This window comes from Crinia signifera, chromosome 3 (genome assembly GCF_055691185.1).
Source record: "Crinia signifera chromosome 3, ASM5569118v1, whole genome shotgun sequence".
Classification (NCBI taxonomy): Eukaryota; Metazoa; Chordata; class Amphibia; order Anura; family Myobatrachidae; genus Crinia; species Crinia signifera.
The window spans coordinates 239,470,506-239,494,724 of record NC_139219.1 but is presented as its reverse complement, the minus strand read 5'-3'; the positions used below and the strand labels follow the sequence as shown (position 1 = coordinate 239,494,724).

At 40.2% G+C, this 24,219-nt stretch overlaps 1 protein-coding gene across 1 annotated transcript in view; it reads left to right on the top strand.

Annotated features, from left to right (window-relative positions):
• NAALADL2 (N-acetylated alpha-linked acidic dipeptidase like 2) overlaps positions 1 to 24,219 on the top strand; it is a 570,750-nt gene that overhangs the window by 301,043 nt on the left and 245,488 nt on the right. Inside the window, exons 3-4 of the mRNA XM_083177727.1 lie at positions 9,623 to 9,878; positions 19,464 to 19,583. Of these exons, the coding sequence (XP_083033853.1) occupies positions 9,623 to 9,878; positions 19,464 to 19,583 (376 nt within the window). The remainder of the gene's footprint in view (positions 1 to 9,622; positions 9,879 to 19,463; positions 19,584 to 24,219) is intronic.

Genomic DNA, 24,219 nt, shown 5'->3' with positions numbered 1-24,219 from the left:
GTTCTGTGCCTCTCATGTCCCACCTACCTGCCGCAGCTGGCACTGCTGCCATCACAGACTGCACTCCTGGCTCCCTCATCTACATGAAGATATCCATAGGGGGCACACAGCTGGAAGTATGGGTACACCTGGGTCCTGGGGCTTCTGAGTTGTAGAAAACTTAAAAGTGTTTAAAACTAAAACTAAAATAATAAAATGGCATGGGGTCCCCCCAACTTAACCAAACCCAGACTCTTTGAGCCGGTCCTGGTTTAACAAATACAGGGGGACAAAGTGATGGGATTCCCCTGTATTTAAGAAACCTGCACTGGGCACTTGCACGGGGTCCCTGGGGAAGTGGGGACCACCCAAAAAAGACCCCTGAGGCTTTACCCATCCAGGGCTGAAGATGAGGGCTGTCCCCAGCACCCTTTGGCAGTGAGTGCCATGCTGATATTGTTTATTTTGGTGTAAAAAAAAAAAGAATAATAAAAATAACATTAGGTTGTGCTGTTGAACTACAAGTCCCAGCAAGCCTCCCCTACATGCAGGGACTTAAAAAACCACAAGACCCAGCATGTGGGGCATTAAAAGGCTTACTGGGACTTGTAATCGAACAGCATGACCAATGTTAAAATTTAAAATACAACTTTAATATCATACCTTAACACACACATGCAAACATACATATACTCACCTTGCCATGCTCCCTTGCAGGTTGGTCCTCTTCTCCGGTAAGGTGTCCATGGGGTTAAAAAAAATACATGTGACCTCCGGAGCCATATACTAACGTCACACTGTGACTCTCCTCAACCAATCAGGGCTGAGCTCCAGAAGAGCTCTCCACCTGATTTGATGTTGATGGTCATGTATCTTTTTTTTTCTATTACCTCCTGGATACACTACTGGAGAAGAAGACAGACCATACCCCACAAGCTGGGAATTATTGTTCTTTAAGTCCATGCAAGTGACCACCCAATGTTATTTTTTATTACTCAGAAATGTTGGTTAGGCTAGCACTTGTAGTTCTACAGCTCTCTGCAATGAACAACGCCTTAAACACTGGGTATCTTATCTCCTACCCTCCTTGTTATTTCCTCTGCCCCTATCCCTTAAGCCCTAATATCCAAATATGTTTATTAGCAAAATGTGTATTCATCATATCTTCTTATAAGGGAGGCTCTGGTCCCAGGACCATATCCCAGTTGTCTGACTTGTAGGTCCTCCCTCCTCACCAGATCATATAGTCAACTTCCACTCAGCTCCAACTGGCACATCTTTCTCTGGTATACCTGCTTACAGAGATATAAATCTTCTCTTTGTTTGGCTAGTTTGGTGTCCTTTGATTTTGGGCCACTTTACCTGGGTCTGTTACCTCTCTCACCATTCTCCATCTTTGTCATGTTACTGCCTATTACACAGCTTTCACTGGTCTAGTTTTTGGTGGTTTGTCTGCCTTCCCAAATCTGTTCTGTCAATAGTGGATCCAGTTTTCCACCGTTCTCTCCCGTAGACTTGTGGGGGATATAGATTTTTTCCTTGGTCTATCAACTCACACAGTCCCATACTTTGAGCTGTGACAATTTGTAGCCCACAAACTCTGCACCCTACCCCCAGTCCCTACCAGGTCCTACCTCCAATCTCTGTCTTCACAGCTCCCTCGCTCCATGTCCGGCATGTTTGATACAGATCAGTGTCCCTGCTTTCACTTTCTGTTTTGACCTCTTTTAGCACACAAAAGTGTAATTTGGCCTGTTGAGTGGCCTCTAGTGGTCAGTTGCAGTACGTCACCTCATAGAGGTGAGGAGTAGTTAGCCTTTTATATATAGATGACAGCCATGGTTGCTTAATATCTTGCTGCGGTACCCCCATCCATTAAATACTTAACTTATAATACATTAGTATTAATACTGCAATTTGTTCTGTTATTAAATCTTTTCAAATCTACTATTATCACAATCTGTATTTCACTTTTATTTTACTGCAATGCCCACAGTGCATCATCAATTTTTATACCATAAAGGAAGACAGTTTATAACTGTAAAACATCCTAATTTTTTTTTACATTCATTTGTTAGACTAATCTCTGGCTTTAGGTCACACCTTAAGGCTCTTTCTCGGCAATTACTATAAAAGATAATGAGTGCCAGGAAAAAATTGTAATTGTGTTGTTAACCTGAAGCTAGCATGTCACTGGCTTTTAACTTTTTATTGATTAATGCTAAAATGCTAAACAAAAAGATTTGTACACATGTTCCATTTTTGCATTCGTTGCTGTTGATTTATCAGTGTCTAAAATAACTCTGTACTATTCTGGGAAACTGATTTATTATGCATAGGGTTTGGGCCATTTCTCTTACAGTATCTGTTGATGAATCTAGGCCAATATGTTTTATTCCTCACAGGCAATATTGAAAGTTGAAGTTAAAGAATTGATCTGCTCCTCTGTGACTCTTCAAGTTGCTGAAATGATTTAATAAAATGTTTAAATCATTTAGAAAAGCTAAAAGAAATATCAGTTATTTTGCCTCTGAAATTCCATACATGCCAGATTAAAGCTGCCTACTGAATCTTCTAAAAATGTGTCATTTGTAATGAATTATGTCAAGCTGATCTGAACAGATAAGTCATTTAACTCCAATTACACTTCTGGTTCTCAAATTAATTTTAAAATGTGAATTATTGCATGGGTCTTAATACCTATGACTAAACATTTTATGTCTCAGTGGTAGGTATTATGTTTCGAAGCATTGTTTTCCCCTGCAGAACACAATGGCGCAGACAAATCAATCTCTTCCACTTTGTACATCATATCTCAGATGTTTACACAAAATCTATTAATCTAAGCAATGTACCTAAATATTGAATCATGTTTGTACAGGAAGGAAGCTTTATGGCAAGTTCTAAAACTTTGACTGTATTCTAGCATGCATTTGCCTATCTGGTAAAAAGAAACATACATACAGAATGTAAGTTAGACTTACTCTACAAAAAGGCCATAGTTGTCAATCAACTAAGGGGGGGATTCAATTAGCCACTGTAATTTACCACACGACGACTGATCCCCAGGTGCTATTCAATTAGCCTTCGCCAGCAGCATCTATCAGGGATTTCCCTGATAGGTGCAGGTGGCAGGTGCCATGGCCTTGCTAAAACATGAATCATGGAACATGTATCTTGTTAATGTACAGTAATACGTTAATTTTAATCGGTGTTTAACAGGGGTCTTGAGCAGGGCTATTTTTCAGTAGGCTCAAGCAGGAACTGTGGCCCTTATTCTAGTTCACTCTTTCTGACAAAATATTTCTTAGATGGACAAAACCATGTGCACTGCAGGTGAGGCAGGTGTTACTTGTGCAGAGATAATTAGATTTGGGTGGGGTTTTACACCTGCCTCACCTGCAGTGCACATGGTTTTGTCCATCTAAGAAATATTATGTCAGAAAGAGTGAACTAGAATAAGGGCCACAGTTCCTGCTGAAAAATAGCCCTGGTCTTGAGTGAAAAAGGGATTGCAATTAAATAGACATGTGCATTAAAGCCTGAAGCTACATTCCTTTTCCAATTGAGTTCCCTCCAAAATCTCGAAATAATGTTGTTATACTGTACATATTAGATTTTTTTCAGGCACTTATTTATCATTTGTTTGGTCTCATGCGGCCAAAACTTGAATGGAATGTGTCAAAAAGATTCTGGATATAAAGTTCAGTGTGTGGTTGCTCCATTAATAAATTAGCCTGTGTAATTCATTTGCATACCTGCTTAGAAGGATATCATATTTTGGGGGCTGATTCCAGGATGCATTTAATAACTTAAGCAGTCAGATTAGCAAACTGTACAGGCATTGAGGTCAAGACAACATAGAACATTTACAAGCAATCCAGAGTTGTACAACTCAGTTATGGTATAATCCAGGGCTGGCCAACACCGGCCCTCCAGATGTTAATGAACTACACATCCCAGGATGCTTTGCATTAGTTTTGCTATGTGGCCATGCTGAAACTGATGCAAGGCATGCTGGGATGTGTAGTTCATCAACATCTGGAGGGCCGGTGTTGCCCAGCCCTAGTATAATGGGTTCTATTGGGGCAGAAATAGGGCATTTGCATGAAGTGGGGTTGTGGGAATGTATACCAGGGGGTGGATACCCAATCAGAGGTAATGAGACAAAAAATATGTTATGGTAAGACAAATAACAGATACCATGCAAAAAGTGGACTTGGCTTAGCTCCCACAAGGCCATGCCCCGATTTTTACATAGGTTGTGGCCTAGCTTATTTATGCTATATAAAACCATCTTGTGACACCTCATCTTCAAACTAGCAGCACCTTTATGCTTCTTATTTATTTTAAACCAGCAGCTTATTTAATTTATTTATAACAACTTGTGACACATTTATTTTAATCTTAGCAACCCATTTATGCACTGCTAAATCCCAAATGAGACATTATTATATTATTATTGCAGCACTCAATTGCAGGCTAAGCTTACAGCTGAATCAGAATCCACCAATAGTGACTTAAATAACTTACAGGCCTAGGAAAGAAGCTGGACCAATGGGGTGAAGCACTGGAGAGAGCAGCATAAACACACCACTGAGAAGCTGAAATAAGATGGCCACTAAAAGGATCCTTTCCTGGCATCTCCATTTATAATTTCATACAAGCAAGAGGACTGGGTTTTCCAAGGCAGGAAAAGCAAATCTAGTCCTCCTGTCTCACCAAATTTGCAGGAGTAGTCCAACTGCCTATACACGGAGGGGCTCTTTGCTGGCGGGAGGATCTGATAGTCGCTGCTAGCAGAAAACTCAGCAGTGTGTCAGTGTGGCAGGGGGCAGCTGGAAGAGCTGACAGCCTCTGTTAGCAGGGAGTTCAGCAGCATGGCAGAGTGGCTGGGGAGCCGCATCTCATTAAGAAAAGAAACGAATGTGGCTCAAGAGCCACAGGATGACCACCCCTGATGTAGACAGTGCTTAGGGTTATTCAGCGGTGAGTGTATGTGGAGATCATCTGACTTCAGTTGTATGTCCTGCACCATTTATATGGCTAGTGCAAACACAGATAATAGTGATGAATGCTGCTTGCACAAATGGAAGGCAGGGGGCTATGCAGTGCAATTGATGTGACCATTTCAGAATACGAGAGGATGATTGCAACAATCAGAATTGCATCAATGAACAATAATATACTGTACCATTGATCAGGGATGCTGACAGATTGCCTGGGCACCAGTAAAATGAAGGGGTGTGGTGACTGGGAAGGGACATGGCCTTCGAGGCATCATAGCCATGCCCCTTTGAAAAAAAAACCCATTGTTCTAGCGGGCAGAGTGGGAGTGCAGTTGGTATAGCACACCACCAAAAGGAGAGATAGGCTGCCATTCCAGCTGCCTCTATCTCTCCCTAGTTCAGCACACAGCATTGAGCAGCATGTGCTGAGCTGGGGGAGAGGCTGTGCTGCAGAGGCATCTTGTTCTCTCTCTCCAACTGCCTGGCTGCTTGCAATGGGGGAATGGGGAGTGGGACCCAGGCTACTCCATCAGACCTGGGCTCGGGAAAACGTTTTTGCCACCCCCATCTCGGCGCCACTGTCAGAGGAGGCACTGCCTCACATGCCATAGACTTTTTACTTCAAAATTATGACTATAAAAATGATTAGAATAATACAAAGAAGTTATTAAATGTAAATGTTCATTTCATTTTTATAGTGAAATCCCTGGAGTATACTGGAGTATGACAGGGAAAGCTATGCCTCACCTCGCCACACATCACTGCACTATACAGAACCAAACCATAATAACAGAATAAAACATATTCTTCTCTTGTATTCTCATATCTCCCTACATGCTTAAAACAAAGGGATCTGCGTAGGCGTGCGCACATTGAGTGTTAGGGGTGCACAGGCACCCCCCAATGCTGTGCCCATCCTTATGAATACCTTCCTGCTGCTAGCAATACCAGCATTACCTCTTACTAAATACTTTAGATTTTTAGAACTGTATTCCAGTAAAAGGAGCACCCATTGATCAATTATGTGTGTTTGGCATTGTTACTTGTACTAGAGACCATTGTCATATCACTGCATACCTGCGCCATCCATATATGTTTATGACTTTATTTGCATGTTCTGGTACACAGATTAATTAGAAGATTACATTTGATATAGGCAGGAGATTATGGTGTGGCTGAGAAACATTTTATACTGTAATGAGTGTCATTAGATGATGGTAGACATGTCTGATTGGAGATGTTAGACACACCCAATGGGCGATGTTAGACATGCCCAATAGGTGGTGCTAGGCACACCACTTTGACGGTGCACCCCCTAATAAAATGTGCTGCACACGCCTATGGGGATCTGTTTATGCCTTGAAGAGAGATAAAGTAGATGGAGATAAATTACTAGCCAATTAACTCCTAACTGTCATGTTACAGTCTGTGGGGCTCATTTTCCAATGAGTGATAAAACTCATTATGAATGATAAAACATGTTGAATATGATAAATGGTGCTCAGTTAGCTGAACACATGACAGGAGCTGATTGGCTGGAGTAACATTTATCATGGGCAATGGGTTTTATCAGCCATTGATAAATGGGTCCCATGTTTGAAAAATTAAACTTAAGGTACCCACACACGGTACGAGGGTGCACAGCACATAAAGTCTCTTTAGGTTTATCCTGTATTAAGACTGGTGCATACAAACAATATACTGGAGGTAAACCAGGTATACAGTACAAAACAAATGGCAAAGAGGATCTGATACTGTAGACCAAATCAGCCAGGCTGCTTGCATAATTGTAGGAGTCACAAACTGAGGTCATGGTGGTTGGAAAACATGTACAGTATAATTTAACTAGAATCATATCAGTATGGGAGGCTATATAAAGCATTATCATAGCAAGGTCAGCACATGCACTAATAGTTGCTGGATGTCTCAGGAAGACACAACAGTAGTCACTGGTGGTCAGAGATATGTAGAGAACCTGCACAGCAGAAAAAGATTTAGGTGTGTATTTACTAAGCCTTAAAGAAAGATCAAATGAACAGATATAAACATAGGCGTGCGCAGCACATTTTATTAGGGGGTGCACCACCTATTGTGCATGTCTAACAACACCCATTGGATGCGTCTAACACCACCAATCAGGCGTGGCTACCATCATCAAAAGTCTCTCAGCCACAACATAATCTACTGTCTATTTCAGTCAGTTTTTAATCTTATTAGTCTCTGTAACAATTCATGCAAATAAAGTCAGAAACATATATGGATGACATAGGTATGTAGTGATATGACAATTAATAATGCAAAACACACATAATTGAATGATGGGCTCTTCTTTTAATAGAATACAGTTCTAAAAAGCAAAAGTCTTTGGTAAAAGGTATTGCTGGTTGCTAGCAGCAGGGAGGTGTTTATAAGGGCGGGCACAGCATTAGGGGGTGCCAGTGCACCTCTAACACTCTATGTGCGCACGCCTATGGATATAAACCACAAATGAACTAGCACCTAAAGGTGCCCATACAGGGTACAATATTCCTGTGCATTTTGAACTAGATTGCAATGCATGCGATCAAATTGCATGCGATTTGCGTGCAATGTGATCGAGACCTAGATCTAAAAGGACAGGCTGCACAATGGCACACAAGACCTGGGATCAACTGAGTGCATGTGAGCATATAGGACTCTCTGGGAAGTAATCTCTGACATATTTGAAAAGTGGATGCAGTTACTGTATATTGGTTTCTTATGAAGCTGGTGGCAAATTTACAATATAAAACTAGAATATGTCAAATTATCATGTATCAACTCACTTAAATATAAAAACCATACAAATAAATCCCAGTTCATTTTAAAATGCACATATTTTTGTTTAAAAGTTTTTTCTTGCGAAATCATCCTCTATAAAGTTCTTATAAATATTCGTGCATTAGAGCCCTTTTATAAATATTTCCAGGATAAAAATTGGAAATTGCTTAAGTGGGCTGAATAACCAGTTTAAACAGGAGAAAACATTGTTTTTTTTTTTTGTTTTTTTGCTTTATTACTCCATAAATATTCACTAAGCTTGTGGACACAGTTTAAACTTCTCAAATAACCATATTTCATATTGTATGTAAGGCTTGCACGACCTTACCGAGCAACATCTGTTGATAAAACATCTTTCAGACATGGAAATACCAATGTTTTACGTAGCAAGTACAGGTGTATTATAAGCAAGTGGTAGAAAGCCAAAAATAATCTCAGATATAGTTGTTTTTTTATATTAATGTGCAAAAAAAATCACTAAAGTAAGGTAAACGCACATACAGTAACTTTGTGGTAGGTACAATTAATAGTGAGGGTCTTGCAGCTGATCCTGTTTTGGGATATTACAGGTAGAAAAACTTGCTCCTTTAGTATTTGCAACTCTATAGAGTTTCACCAGAAACAAGCAAGGTTCCGTTATATATTTCCATATTTTGAATAACTGCTCAAATGTTTTTCCCATAGCCTTAATTCATGCTGCTTTTTTCTTTAGGATTACACAGTTTAAGATGCATAATCTGTTTTAAAAATACAACAGGGCCGCCAATTGGGGGGGTGCTGGGGGTACAGCTGTCCTGGGAAGGGCCCGGGCAAATAATTTTGCCCAACACAGCCCCCACAACTGCCTCCACTGTGCTGTCGAAGGAAGCACAGGCTTCTTCAATGCAGGACACCGGCGGCCAATTGAAATGCTGCACTGGCTTTTGAACCAATCAGAGATTGTTTACCATTAGCCAACAGAGCTCTGATTGGCTCACCAGCTGGTGCTGCATTTTAATTGGCCACCGGCATCCTGCATTGAAAAAGTCTTGGGGACCTGTTGCGTTCAGCAGGAGGGGATGAGGGAGCAGGATTTAGGCAGTAAGTGAAGGGGGGGCTGGACTAGAAATCAGTCCCGGGCCCCAAAATTCCTAGTGGCAGCCCTGAAATACAGTATAGTATATTGGCATTGAAAAATTCAAATGTTATGAAAGGAAAAGATGAAATGTTATAACATCTACATAACTGCATAAACTTCAATTACACTGTTGCCATTTTCCACATTGTGTTAAATTATAAATTTACTAGTTACCAGCTTGTTAAAATGACAGAACTACTTGGCAGACATTTCAGTACCAACAACCCAAACAGCTGTTGGGGCACAACAGACTTGAATTCCCCCATAGAGGTGAGGAGCAGTGCTAGCCTTAATTATATAGGATTATAAAAAAAATCAAGAAAATTAAATTATACGAGACCTTTAATTTCTAAATAATTTATTGTATATGTGTTGTTATTACTCTATATTCTTGTTTTAGCACTATATTTTATAGCTATTTACTCTTTGATCAACAGAGAACATTGTGAAATTACACCTCAGAGTATGATTTATTATTAATAGACTAAATGATAAGTTATTTATTATGTTCTAAACTCAATATGCGAAATGCAGTCAGAATGACATTTTTCCCACCTGTTATTGAAAAATCTGTTTATAGTTAATAAGAGACGAGAACAAGAATATCTGTTTTTTTGTTCCTATATAGACTAAAACCCTACTGTATACTGAAGAAAGGTCTGCAGTGCATTTTTAAATACATTACATATCCAACAAAACATTTCTTTTTGCCTTGCAGATATTTCACAGAGAGTTCTGTCAATAATACAGACTCAGACCCAGCAAAAAAAATTGCACTTCTATGGACTTCACTGGGCTTAAAAGAAGTTCAGTTTGTAAATTATTCAGTATTACTTGACCTACCAGGCTCCTCTCCAAATACAATCACTCTGAACAATGGCCAGTGCTATTATCCAGGCGGACAGAAGTGTGATGAAGAGACCAAAAGTCAGGAGTTTCTGTATGCTGCTTACTCTGCCAATGGAACTCTGGAGGTAATGTGACTATTTATCATGGTCATTTTAATAAAACACTTATAAGCTTTGGTGGATCTCGTCAGTTTTACAGTATATTTGGTATAAAGCGGGATGACATTATTGTTGGGATTAAACAAAGTTGTTTCAGGGGCATAGAGAAAAAAACAGTTAGAAGCTGATTGGTTGATTGATTGGAGCTGCCACGAACTGTAGTGTGACTTTTGTGCCCCTTCACCAGCTGACTGTATCACCGGCTGGACACTATTACACTTATAGCAGAGAAAGATTTAACTGCTGGTTGGAACAGTTGCCTGTTAGGTGGCAGCCATCTTAGGAGGATGAGAGAGTGGTGCAGTACCTTGGAGCAGAAGAGGCCACAGTGTCCATATCCTGATTTCATTGTGTTCACAAGGAGCAGAGATCCTAATTTGATGGGCACCAATGTGATCCTTCCTTCAGGGCGAGATGTACTAAGCCTTGAAAAGTGATAAAGTAGAGAGTGATAAACCACCAACCAATCAGCTCTACCTGACATTTTTCAGCCTGTGACATAGCAGTTACAACCTGACTGGCTGGTGGTTTATCACTCTCAATTTTATCACTTTTCAAGCTTAGTACATCTGGCCCCAATCGAGGCAGTCAGTGAGGAGGCACCTTATTGGAGCCCAGCAGCTGACAGAGAGCGCGAGAGAGAGTCTAAGGAGTGGTGAGCAGATCCTGACATAATCCCTTAGGCAAAATGACCACTTCTATGCAGACTATACATCATACCTCCAAACATAACCCTTTCCATGAGGTACAAAATGCTCTGTTCCTGAACTTCCTTGCCAGTGGCAGTTGCAAACCTGGGGCTACAGCACAGTCCAAAATATAAATAAGGGAGCCTCACCTACTGCCAGCAAGTCACAGACTGTGATGTGTTTGGGGAGGCAATTGGTAAATGTATATCTTACAATATATATATTACACCGGAAAACTAGGTCCAGAAAAACTCTGGGTCTGGGGGTCAATCGATTAAATAAAAAAAGATAGAGAGAGAGAAAGAGAGAGGGTGAGATGTACTAAGCCTTGAAAGTGATAACATGGAAAGTGATAAACAGCCAGCCAATCAGCTCTTAACTAAGCTTAAATCTTTTTTTATACAGATGGAGCCACTGGCATTTAGCGGGGGTCTGTCGGTCAGATCGCATAAACTTCCCTCCCTACTGCCTCCCAGTACCCTCCTAACCCTGCCCATCTCCCTGAAGCATAGATGGGTAGGGTTCCTGTCCCCCGCTGCCCGAAAACTGGGACATGCTTGCGTGTGAGACACTCGCGCATCCCAGTCATCGAGCACCTCTCCGCTGGCGATCGCCAGCAGGGGGCATTCTGGCGAGCCCCATCGCTGGCTGAGAGGTGATTCATCTGTATATGAGTTGTTTACATTCATATGCAGCACGCTTGTAGGAGACATATATTTCAATGTAGTTGCAGAAGTAATACATAAAAAACACATTAATCATCCATGTAAAAAAAAGCTTCCTTGCCAATTATTAATGGCCAGTAATTTAGTAAATTACATGCAATAAACACAATTAAATAAGCCAAATCATGTAATTTACTGTAGTGCTCAGAAGGGGTTCAGCCTGCGTATGGTTAGAGTTGCGAATTTAACAGAGGATGTTCGCAAACACACACAGTGCATGATCTTGAGGGCACGGCTATGTGCCTAGGAGCATGCAAGTGTGCAGGTAATTTGAGTCCATTCCCCTTTGGGTACCGTTGCGAACACACCCGTCGCTTCACATGTCTGTGTGCGTGCGACTACTGATCGCATGAGTGCGTGCGAACGTACATGCGAACAAATCAACCAGAATAAGGTCCTTTATCTATTGTAGTCTGTCTAGTTTCTGCATTCACTCCAGACTTTTATTAGCTCATTTTAGAAGATAACTTGTGCACTATCCTCAATGTATTTTAAATGTGATTGTTTTAAACTTCTAATAGTGTGTTAGGAATGTCAGATTACATGTACTTTGTTGTTCTGTGCATGAAAAGGGTATATGGATAACATGCATATTGAGTTTAATCGAAATTGCTATTATATGGGCTAATCCCCTCAAGTTCTTACATCTGAGAAAAGCTTACAGAGTTAATTGAAATTCCTATGGAGAAAATGGGTAATTAATATCTGTGTGTAGTACATTTTGAACTGTATTGTGTGTTGCCTGTGAAATGTACAGTATTCCTGTTAGAAGCTACAGACACCAGTAACACATCTAACCAAAGGATCAGACTTCATAATACTTATTTGTAAATTGTTAACTTCTGGAATATCTACTCCCGGGTGTCACAGTCTTATTATAGGGACAGTAGCAAGAAAAAAAGTAAATATCTGCTATGCTTCAAAAGGTACAGGGGCAGATCCAGGAGAAAATGACAGGGGAGGCACCATGATAGGAGAGGGTTTGGGGGGGGGGGTGTATTAGTGGTGCCAGTGTACAAGAGAGAGCGACGAGAGAGAGGATAGAGGGTGGGATTGGGATTAAAAATAGGCCCTGGTGTTTAAAGTACACAGGCGACATAAGTGAAGGATATAGTTGTGTGCGCGCTGAAGGTGCGTCCGGAAAAAGGGGCATGGCCACTCAAAAGCGGGCATGTCCTTGAGTGTAGTATACCACACCATATACAACTTCTACACATTATGCAACAAAATACTAGGCCCTATTTTACTTCCCCTTACACATGATGACCAATGGAATGAGCCAAAATTCACATAATGCCACACGGTTTGAGACAAAATTCACATAATGCTACATGGATAGAGCTATAATTCACAATATGGTTCATAAATAGGGACATTGCATGCCAAAGGCATGCATTAAAAATGTACACCATAATGTCCATTACATGTTAAGCCACACATAACAATGTCCATTATGTATTATGCTAAACACCATAATTCCTATTAAAAATGATGCTACATAAGTGCTGCTTACCTACATGCTCATTGCCAAGGGTTCCATGCTCATTGCCGAGGGGGAATACATGCTTGTGCTAACTGGAAGACAGACGCCGCTGGGTAGAAGTGACAGCCATTGACAGCCAGGCAGAGAGAGGGGGGCTGCCTGGCTGTATTCATAGCACTGCAGGTCCTGGGTATTTGAAATAATACCCCTTTCACACCAGAAAATGCAGGTATTTACCTGGGAATATGGTCCCAGGATCATGCAAGGACATTCCCCGATTGGCCCCTTTTACACCAGCCCGGCTATATCGTTTAACTGCTATATCTTCCGAACCCATTTACACACAGTATCATATTAAAGAACTTTTGGTGGGCTTCGAATGATTTTGGTCACGTGAAACTGGGCCGTTTAGTTCCAGAGAAATCTGCCCTCAAAGAACATGAACAGCCACTCTTTTCTCACCTTATACTCACCTTATACTCACCTTATTATCCTCAGCGTTGCTTTACGTTTAGGAGTGTGATGGATGCTGGGAGGAGGCAGGGCCATAGTCTAAGGATGTCCTAGCATGTGACAATTTGGTGCACAGGTTTGGTGTTCAGCTTGAAGATCTAAGAGGAGTTGCCCTAAGTAAGCAATCATCTTCTACCTGTATCTAGCATTTATCACATACATTCTAAAACATTATAGGTAGCAGCTGATTGGTTGATATAGGCAAGTTGTCTTCTTGAACACTTTTTAGAAGACTTGATATATCCCCCCTAGTGAATTTATAATTAATCCCCTTTCTTCACACCTTAATTTTCTAGTTTGAGGGTTTGTAATAAACAAGTGAAATGATGCCAAAGAGGATGCAAAGACTTTATGATTTTGATTTTAAATACATTTCTTAAGTCTCAAAAAAATTATTGTATTAATATAATATTGTTCTTAATATTAAAATTAATCAGAGCTCAGCTTTATTATCATTGACATGTATATTATGTATTTCTTCTGTTTTCTTTCATGCTTCAATAAAAATAATCTTTGAAAAAGTATATACTTATGTTTATTATGCCTGTTAGAATGTTACGCATATATGAATCTTTGGCATTGTGAAACATAAAGAAAAAAATAAATAAATATTTTAAATGAAAAACAGATGGACTGATTCTACAGTGTTTCAGAAAGTGTGATCAAATGTGAGAAGTTAAAATTACACGACCTGGTACATCTTCCACAGTGCGGGGTCATTGTGCAATATGGAATAAAAGGTGCTTCATCTATACAGGAAGAAAATATAAGTGTGTGTGGCTTTCTGTAATGTTTAGCAACTGAAACAGCTAAACTTTTCAGTGGTTATAATTTTAATCATTTAAAAAAGAAACACACAAACTGAAAATACATTTTCATAAGAAATTGGAAGTGCAAAAGATAAAATTGATTAAAATATTATGGTTCACATGTCTATTTTATCTTTTTGTTCAGCAGCAGTGCCGATCTACAGGACACATATATATATATATATATATATATATATATATATATATATATATATATATATATATATATATATATATTATATATATATGTATATATTTTTTTTTTTAGAAACGCACACAATTCAAATGGAGGTTTAGGAGTGCCAGGTCATAAATCAATAATGTCTTATTCCAATAGCATTCAGCCAATGATAGGACCAGCACATCCACTTGATGAACAAAGCAGAAAAGCATACATTTATTTAGAGGCAATGTATAAGGCCATAATACTTAACATGGGCAGCAGCAGATCTACATGAAAACAGCATGGATCTTGATTCGTGGCAGCAGCCGTGGGTCAAACCAATACCCTGACGGGCCGTTTCGGCGCTCAGCGCCTTTCTCAAAGGGTGTCAACAGGTATATGCCCAATATAGCCTTAAATAGAAGTGGAATGAACCATACTCACATGTCAGATTCTGTGCCGCCGTCACACCGCCTCCCTACTTCCACCCCGCGTCAGGTACCTGCACCCAGAACTGAGTCACGGGGATAGGAACCATAAGCGCCAGTATACGGGACGCAGGGGGCTGTTCAGGCAGACACACAGTACCGGATGTTGTCATAGTGACACATGTATCACTATGGAGACCCGGCATTTCCATTCAGTATAATATACATAGGCGTGCGCAGCACATTTTATTAGGGGGTGCACCGTCAAAGGGGTGTGTCTAGCACCACATAATGGGCATGGATAACACCGCCCATTAGGTGTGTCTAACAGCGCCAATCAGGCGTGTCTACCATCATCTATTGGTACTCACTACAATATATAAAACGGCTCTCAGTATAATAATACATGCAAATAAAGTAAAAAACATATATGGATGATATGTAGTGATATGACAATGGTCTGGTACAAGTAACAATGCAAAACACACATAATTGATTGATGGGCGCTTCTTTCAATGGAATACAGTTCTAAAAAGCAAAAGTCTTTGGTAAAAGGTATTACTGGTAGGGATGTGTTCATAAGGGTGGGCACAGCATTAGGGGGTGCCTGTGCACCCATAAGACTTAATGTGCGCACACCTATGATAATATATATATATATATATATATATATATATAAGATTGGAGACACTCACCAAACTTGCATGTAGCTTTTTTAATGGTACATATCACCTCAGTTAATCAGTGCATAACAGTGGGCATAGGTCGATGTTTCGGTCCAATGCAGGACCTTTCTCAAGACCCCCTTCCTGCTCTATCCAGTGTGCAACTATCCCCTGCCTCATGTGGACCTTAAATAGCAACCAGTGAAACATATCTGCCACTCCCCCTATCAATACAGGAAGTGTATATACTCTGCCGGATGTTTGTACACCAACACTTACTATCATAAGGTATTAACAGGGCCGGTGCCACCACTAGGCAGCATTAGGCATTTGCTCAGGGCGCCGGCCACTGGAGGGTGGTGGTTGGAAGCAGGGACCCCCCTGGATTGAGGTGAGCGCTGGTCCCTCCCCCCCCCCCCCTACGCAAAGCACCCCCGGCCACATCGCATCCCCCATCCCCCGGAGCATAGCGCCGGCCTCACCTAATGGCTCTGCAGGTGCAGCAGTCTGCTCTGTACCATGACCTGAGCCCTTTTTTACTGAACATCTCTTTACCTCTGACACCTGTATACTGTGCGCTATGCCCTGTTCCGTCCTATCTTTCCTCCTCCTCTTCTGGGCTGTGATGCGCTTCCTCCACTCCCCAACTCTGGAGATCCCAGCTGCCCTCTTGGCTGTGCGACTTGAATAGCTTTGTCCCATCATGGACCCCGTTGCCTGGAGATTCCTTTCTCCTGATGACAACGTCACTCCACGGATGACCAATCACACACCGCTGGCTGCTGCTAAGCCCCATAGGCGGTGAATTCTCCAATGGTGTATCAGTGCGTGTGGTGAGATCTCCTTCTCACCATTGTGTTTCACTTTGAGATCTCCTTCCCCCCAGAGCGCAGCAGTGGTTTCATTGCTCGAACCCCCCCCCCCCCCCCAAGTGGAGCAGGTGGGCACCTCCCCTGGGTATCACTCCCACAATGCTGGCGTTATTTAAACCAAATTCATCAACTTTATCTCAGAATTAACATAAGGGTAACTTATAGATAGATTCTACATTCTTAACCAGCGCTCCCAAGAATTACATCACTTCCGCCGATACACAATACGAGGACACCTCTTATCTACACCATGGTTAAATGGTTAAATGTGCTCCATCTACATAGTCAAACTGCGCTCACTCAAGTAGAATGCACGGCCATTGCTCCATGCGTTTCATCTATGCATATCAATGTATAATAATGTATAAACTGTAAAAAGCGTTATTTTTAACTTACAAGCTCTTAATTATGCAATCGCAAACAGCTATATAATCTATGCATGTCAGTTTATAATAACATATAAAACACAGAAGTTTTACCTTGCAAATACATCCATGGCGCTTAATCAAATGGAACGCACGGCCATTATTCCATTCTTTCCATCTATGCATATCAATGTATAATAACATTATTATACATTGATATGCATCGATGGAATGCATGGAATAATGGCCGTGCGTTCTACTTGAGTGAGCGCAGTTTGACTATGTAGGTGGTGCGCATTTAACCATGGCCGTGCATTCCATGCAGTTAAAACAGCCCAGCTGTGTAGATAAGAGGTGTCCTTGTATTGTGTATTGGCAGAAGTGATGTGATTAGGAGCGGTTCTGCCCTATCAATTCCGCCCATTAGAACGCACGCCGGACGGGCGCACTGGTTAAGAATGTAGAATATAGCTGTAAGTTACCCTTATGTTAATTATGTGATACAGCTGATAAATTTGGCTTACATAACGCCAGCATTGTGGGAGTGATACCCTATGATAGTGAGCGTTGGTGTACAAACATCAGGCATAGTATATACACTTCCTGTATTGATAGGGGGAGTGGCTGATATGTTTCACTGGTTGCTATTTAAGCAAACTGGAGAAAGCAGGAAGGGGGTCTTGAGAAAGGTCCTGCATTGGACCGAAACGTCGACCTATGCCCACTGTTATGCACTGATTAACTGAGGTGATATGTACCATTAAAAAGCTACAAGAAAGTCCAGTGAGTGTCTCCAATCTTTCCCATACAAATTTGGAAGTACCTGGATACTGGTGACTTTCTGACATATGGCACCCCGGCTGATGATGATGTGTTTGGAGAGTGCTATCCCTACAAAATGTATATATATATATATATATATATATATATATACAGTATATATATATATATATATATATATATATATATATATATATACATACACATACAATGTAGGGGGCTCTGCACTCACTAAATTGACTGATATTAATAAATAGTGGATATTTAGTTCATGAATTGATCAATGCTTTTAAGCCTGCAGCCCCCTTCAGGGGTTCCCACTTTTCTGCAGGTCCTAACACTATTGCTGAACATGGCTACAATACACATAGCTATCACATTAATGTTTGATACCAGGCATGCTATCTGGTATAAAACTCATAGCAGACTATGCTTTTAAAGATGAGCAGTTACCAACACACCTGTCACTAATCATCTAGGGATATGGTCAACATAAGCTATGAAGTATAGGCTAAAACAGGGTGCATGAGAGAATGTAAGCACAATAAGACTAATTAATTAAGCAAAACCAAGCATACATCCAAGGAATAAAACCATATAATGCAATATGTATATAAGATAGCATATATAAGATAGCAGGAGCGTGTGGGGGAAATGTGAGAGGCTTGCATATAAGGGAGCACACACCTGTATACATAAAAAGTATGTACTGTACATTGGTTATGTGCCCACATAGACTATACACACAGCAGTGATGACAAAGAGGAGTATGCAGGGTCTTTAGTGACTAAGTAGCAGCCTCTCCTGGGAAACTCTGAGGGGCTTGTCTTTCTTCTATGAAGGATGGATATGGAGATGTCAAGCATTAAGTGTAAAACATTCAGGCTGGAGGTCACATTGTGACACAACAACTCCAGCACTTTAGGACCTTGCTGCAACAAGAGAGAAGACCTCATTTAGCACTCTACTCCAACAGCGTGTTGTTGTACAGTATTTGGTATCTGCAACACATTTTAAGATAGTGGTTCTTTGGTGAAGCACATGCTTTTTTAATTAACGATACATATCAGAGTGCACTGTCAGACTTGAGACTAAATTATGTTTAGATACAAACCTTGTGAAATATATCTTTAGTTGATGAGTTGTTAAAAGATGACTTCTGTAAAACAATGACAGATAACACCTTGTGCATGACTGCTGCTTTGCATAAAGTATTTCATCACATAAGACTTACTTTCACAAGAAATGTGTAAAGTTTATTTCAAAGTGACTTATAGCATATAAATGTTATAATTCAAGTGTATTTTTAAACACATGGTATCACACACTACAATACTTCATAAATGTAACTTATTTTAATCTTATCTGTATTCATTGCAAAATGGATTCCAGAGGCAGTCCCAATTGTAGTAATAGCTGTTTGGGGGGCACGCAGCAATAGGTTACAGTGTAAGCTGGAAGGCTTTGATAAAGTAGAGGTTCTTGAGAGACCATTAAAGTTTTGTAGAGATGTGGAGAGATGAAATTGGTTTGAAGATATACGTGCAAAATCTTGGATATGGACTCTGAGTAAGTAATACGTTTGGAGGAGCAATGATACTCAATTGTTGAGTTAATTGGTTGGGTGGGAGTCAATGGAGATAAATCAGAGATAAATAGATTATGTGAAGACTTTATAAGTGAGTGTGAAGAGTTTGAATTAGGTTATGAAGGGGACAGGGAGCCAAGAAGAAAATGGGTTAAAGAGTATCTAGTGTGATGTGATGTCCTGGCATATGGATTTCCTTTTAGATGTGAAGTGGGTGGAGAAAAACAGGACAGGCAATGATGAGAGTGTTGCAGATGAAGGAATGAAATTAACAAAGATATAATGGGGTTGCAGGACTGGGAGGATATAACGGTATTAAAGTAAGACCGTTTAGAGAGGAATAGGGAGGAAAAGGGCAGGATTGTTGGCCAGAAACTTGTTATGCAGTGATATTGTAAATGGAGTGTATGCTATATTTCCTACATTATTCACCCAAACAATTAATCTATCCTTTTGTTGCTCTGTTTTTAAGGGTGAAGTTATTGATGTGCAATATGGGACTGTGGATGATCTACAAGTAATACGATTAAAGAATATTTCAAGAAAATCTATTGCTTTATTGAAACTAGGAGTTCTACCATTATTATACAAGGTTAGTAGAAAGCTGCAGTGCATATACTGTACTGTATGATAAAATGCAGTTTGTGTGATCTCAATTATGAAAAAAGGTTCTTTGCAGAGAGAACAATTTTATTTACCAAGATCAATCCCTGTGTATAGTGAAATAGGATATTGCTCAATGCAAAGGCTTAGTAAGTTGTATAACTGGTTGTAGCTAAATAATTGTAACTTAATATGTTAATGTGAAAACATAAATCTAAAAGGTAAAAAAAAACATGATGCTTATCACATTATTTAATTCAATTGTTATTTGAATGCTTTATGGAGTTATTTGCGACCCCTTGACACCATATACTATTACAGGCTGTGTTACTCTTGTCACAGTTATTGAGAAACAGCTGTTCAATATACTGTATATGGTGTTTAAGAGGTGAGTTATTTTGCAAAGATTTACCAGCTTACCTAGACCACAGCATCAATAACCTTCTTCTGACCTTTATAAAATAGAGAACGGGCTTTGTTTCTTATTTCCAATGGAGTTTTGAGATTTTGCAGACTACTGAGATAACAGTGTTCTAGTTATAACAATCAGTTTCGTATGATGATTGTATGATATAAACTACTTCCCTTGGGTTTAGAGGAGATCTCTGTCTGAAGATTTGATTTTTAACTCTATGTTTTACAGTAGATTTGTTTTTCTTATAAGAAACCATCTACTGCAATTAAAAATAAGATGTCATACTGACAAAATCTGTTCGGAAATTAGTAGTACTGTAGCAGTAAAAACCAATGTTGTAATGGAACAGGTCATTTAGTGAAGACCATCATAATCATTTTATTTGTAAGATGCTAGAATAATTGACCTTGCCAGGCAGTTAGAAAGACAGATTATACAAAATTATTAATTATACATAAAAGCAGAAAAAGCACATACTGTAAATGAAAAAGAAAGTGAAGTTAAGAAACAGAATACAGAGCGCTTACGATCTACAGGGTTATTCTGGTTTATTATGAGTCCGCCAAACCCCGCCTTGCGAATGGTGGTACGTTGCCGCACCATTCGCAAGGTATGTACGTTAGCACAGCATGCAAATGGATGTTTCACATAAACATCCATTCGCAGGTCAGTGGGAACCTCCTACATATTTCGATGGTCGCCGTCCATTGAAAGATGTTGAAGATGCACACATATGTAAGGTTGCTCTGAGCAACCTTACATATGAGTGCATTTTCAGGAGGAAATGGGTGGGCAGCTGAAATCCGGTGATGTCAGCTGCCCGTCTCCTGCATGTCCGTCATGGCCACATTATCATGAGAACGCACCTAGCACATGCACCTGAATAAGGTCCTAAAGATATAGGTGTGATATTTCTCCCATACAATCTTTTGTTTTTGGGGGAGCTGACATCATGTGATGTCAGCCGCCCATCCCCAGCAAGCATCGATGGCCTGTGTTCCCATGGACTGCCCAGTGTTTTCATGGGGACACCATAAAACACTGAGTGTTCCCCTGCTGCCAGCCCCTGCCCCTCCCCTTCCCTGCCCGGGTGAACGCCTGAGCGAGTGTGATACTTGCCTAAGGCGTTCGCACAGAGGGTTTGTACATGCGCATATTCGCGCATGCTCATTTGCAGAACCCTCACCATCGAAAACAAGTCTTAATCTGGACCCGTATGAATGGGTCTGAATGGGCCCACATGTGAGACCTGTGATGGGTCATACAATTTCCATACATCAGTGCTAAAACATACCAGCAAAAATAGTAAATTACAATAGAGCATGGCCATAGCTCCTTACAAAAATATGTGATTACTGGGTACAATGACATGCCGTCCAGTGATTGTAGTGGCAATTTAGAAGTGGCAGTAAGGAAAAGGTCATTGGAATTTCATTACTGTATTACGATTAAAGCCCACTTCAACCACTGATGTAGTCAGTAAAAAATCAATGTAGACAACTAAGCAATGCAAGTGTATCAAGCATCTTATTCAAAGTATTATATATTTCCTGAACTGTCGCCCAGCAATTAGAACCTTTATGGAAATTACGTTTCATCAGGGAACATATGAGTTTTCAAGGGTCAAGCATCATCTTTGCATCATCACTGGGAGGAATCCCATTAACCAATGTAATTGAAAACAAAATTTACATTATTATTTGTATTTTATGAATAAATCTGGGAAGATGACAAATATTAATTCATTCAACTCTGTGATTTTGATAGGCCAAAAACAAAATTATTGGAATTTTCAGACAAATTTTCAAGACCTTGCTAATTATAGGATTACCTTTAGTAGTGTGTGAATGTACCATACACATATTGCCTTTAATATGATTATACCACCAATACAGATTTGTTTGTAACTTGTATCCTCTTCTCAATTGTAAACTCTTGCAAGCAGATCCTGCTCTTCATGGGTTTCTATATTCCCAGTTTATCCATGTATATAATAGGTTTTACCCACTGCTACTAAGATATACACAATGCCCAATTCCAATTAAGTAAAATTGAACTACAATTCCCTAGGAACAAAACCTGATTGATGTCAAATACCTTTAGTTAATTTATTGCAGAAACCAAAATAATTTAATTGCTTACCGTGCAGGAAAAATGCTTACAACATATTAATAGAATAATATGCTAACTCATTGTATTTACTGTTAAAGCTATATCTGTGAAGTTACATAACTAAAATATCAGTTTCTGGTTTTGTAACAAAGTGAATGAGATGAGCTCTCGCTGATTTGGCTGTACAGAATTATCAAATGCACAATTTTGCACGTGCTCTCTGGCTACTGTATATTGGAAGCCTATGCAGATGTAGTATTGTATTAATTCTGTAACAGGGATACATAAAATATATATTGGTGATGATGGTGATGATATTAGTTGTCTCCACTAGAAATAGAGTCTAAATGGTTCATTAAAGCCATTGTCATTGTTCATGTCTATATTATATGATTTTGTGGATGTATTTTTTAATTTACGTTTCTACTTTCATTTGTACTCTATGCATAATACAATATGGGACTGCTGTATTACAGAGTTTTTTTTTTCTTTAAGTTAAACCAAATTATTAATTTCTGCTACAAAACAAGTGATTATCATTTATTCTGCTTGTGCGGTGGTTGCACAGTAAGTGTATCTAACTATATAGATATGTAATAGCCTGGCCCTCTGGGTATGGATGAATATGTATATTGAAGAAGAAGGTAGCAGTGCTCTGAGACTTTGAAATCATGAGTGCATTATAGCATCGGGGCACAAGGCGACTGAACAACAAACCAAAAACATCTTACATTAAAAAATGAGATGAAGCCTGAGAAGATGTGAGGTCCCAGGTGAGAGAGCCACATCAGTGATGCACCCATTGTGTCCCAAATGGATGCCATAAAAGTGATGGTGGCCTCCTTCCTTCTCAACTACACCAGTAACTATCTGCGGACACAGATTAAAAGTGCATAATAGACCCAGAATCATGAATATCAAATAAAAAGAAAGTGATTTTATTAACAAATAGAGGGGATTATTCAGACCTGCTTGCCAACGCACACCTCCCGCCACCCAAAACCACTCACTACGCTTTGAGTGGATATGTACACTTTCACATCCGCTCACATGCACCCGCACAGAGAAAAAATCCTTAGATGGTTACTTACCATGGAATGATTTTCCCTCTGCTCGCAGCTGAAGGGTAGCCAAGAAGGACTTACTTTTCGGCTGCATGGTCTTCTGCGAATTAGGGCGGGCGCTGATGTTGGCTGTCCACTCTGAGCAGGCAGGGAAATGCCTGTGTTCCCTGGGGCTCACCCAGTGTTTCTATGGGCACAACCACCACTTTTGGGCGCGCCCATGAAATGCTAGGTGTCAACCCCTGGAAATGCCCCCTGCCTTTCAATCAAGCAGCGAGCGCCCCGATCATTGAAAATATCACTGAAGGCATTTGCTGAAGGGATCTGCACATGTCCATTAGCACCTATGTGCATGTGCAGACCCCCACCATCGGCAGAGGGGTTGAATTTGCTGCTCTATGTGCACATATGAATCAGCCCCAATGTCAAATTTCATAGTGAGAAACAACTAAAGAAAGTGCATACTTTAGTTTTAAAATGCATCAATACAGTATCATTCCTAAGGTATGAAAAATGAATAACACATAATGTAATCATATAACCCACACCTAGTTAATCCACTGATCATTTAGTGGGTAGCCAGAGAGGGAACTCACCACCAATAGCAGGTAAAAATGCTTTTAATTATAATGGAACAGTATACTTTGTGTTGACAATTCAACTCCGGAGGGCTGTTTTCAAGACAAACACAGGCTATTCGGTGTGTCCTGTTTGCATAAATGGAAAGAAGGGATGTTGGGGAGAGGGAAGGATTGAGTATAACCGCACTGGTGGTTGTATGTGATCAATGATATTGAATACAGTGAAAACTGACTGAGACCTTGGGGTGTAAGGTATGTGGGTCCTTGAGCACCTTTTGGCTTAATTTTGCCAGTTGGTGCCAATATGTGGGACAGTCAGTAGTGCACCCCGGAGTTAGGGTAGCAATATGTTTAAATGCCAAGAGAGGAGGAGAAAAAAAGAAATCTCTGGGTGGGGGCACCCTTACATCACAGATATATTAGGTGTTTTTTTTACGTGTCCCCCTGTGACCA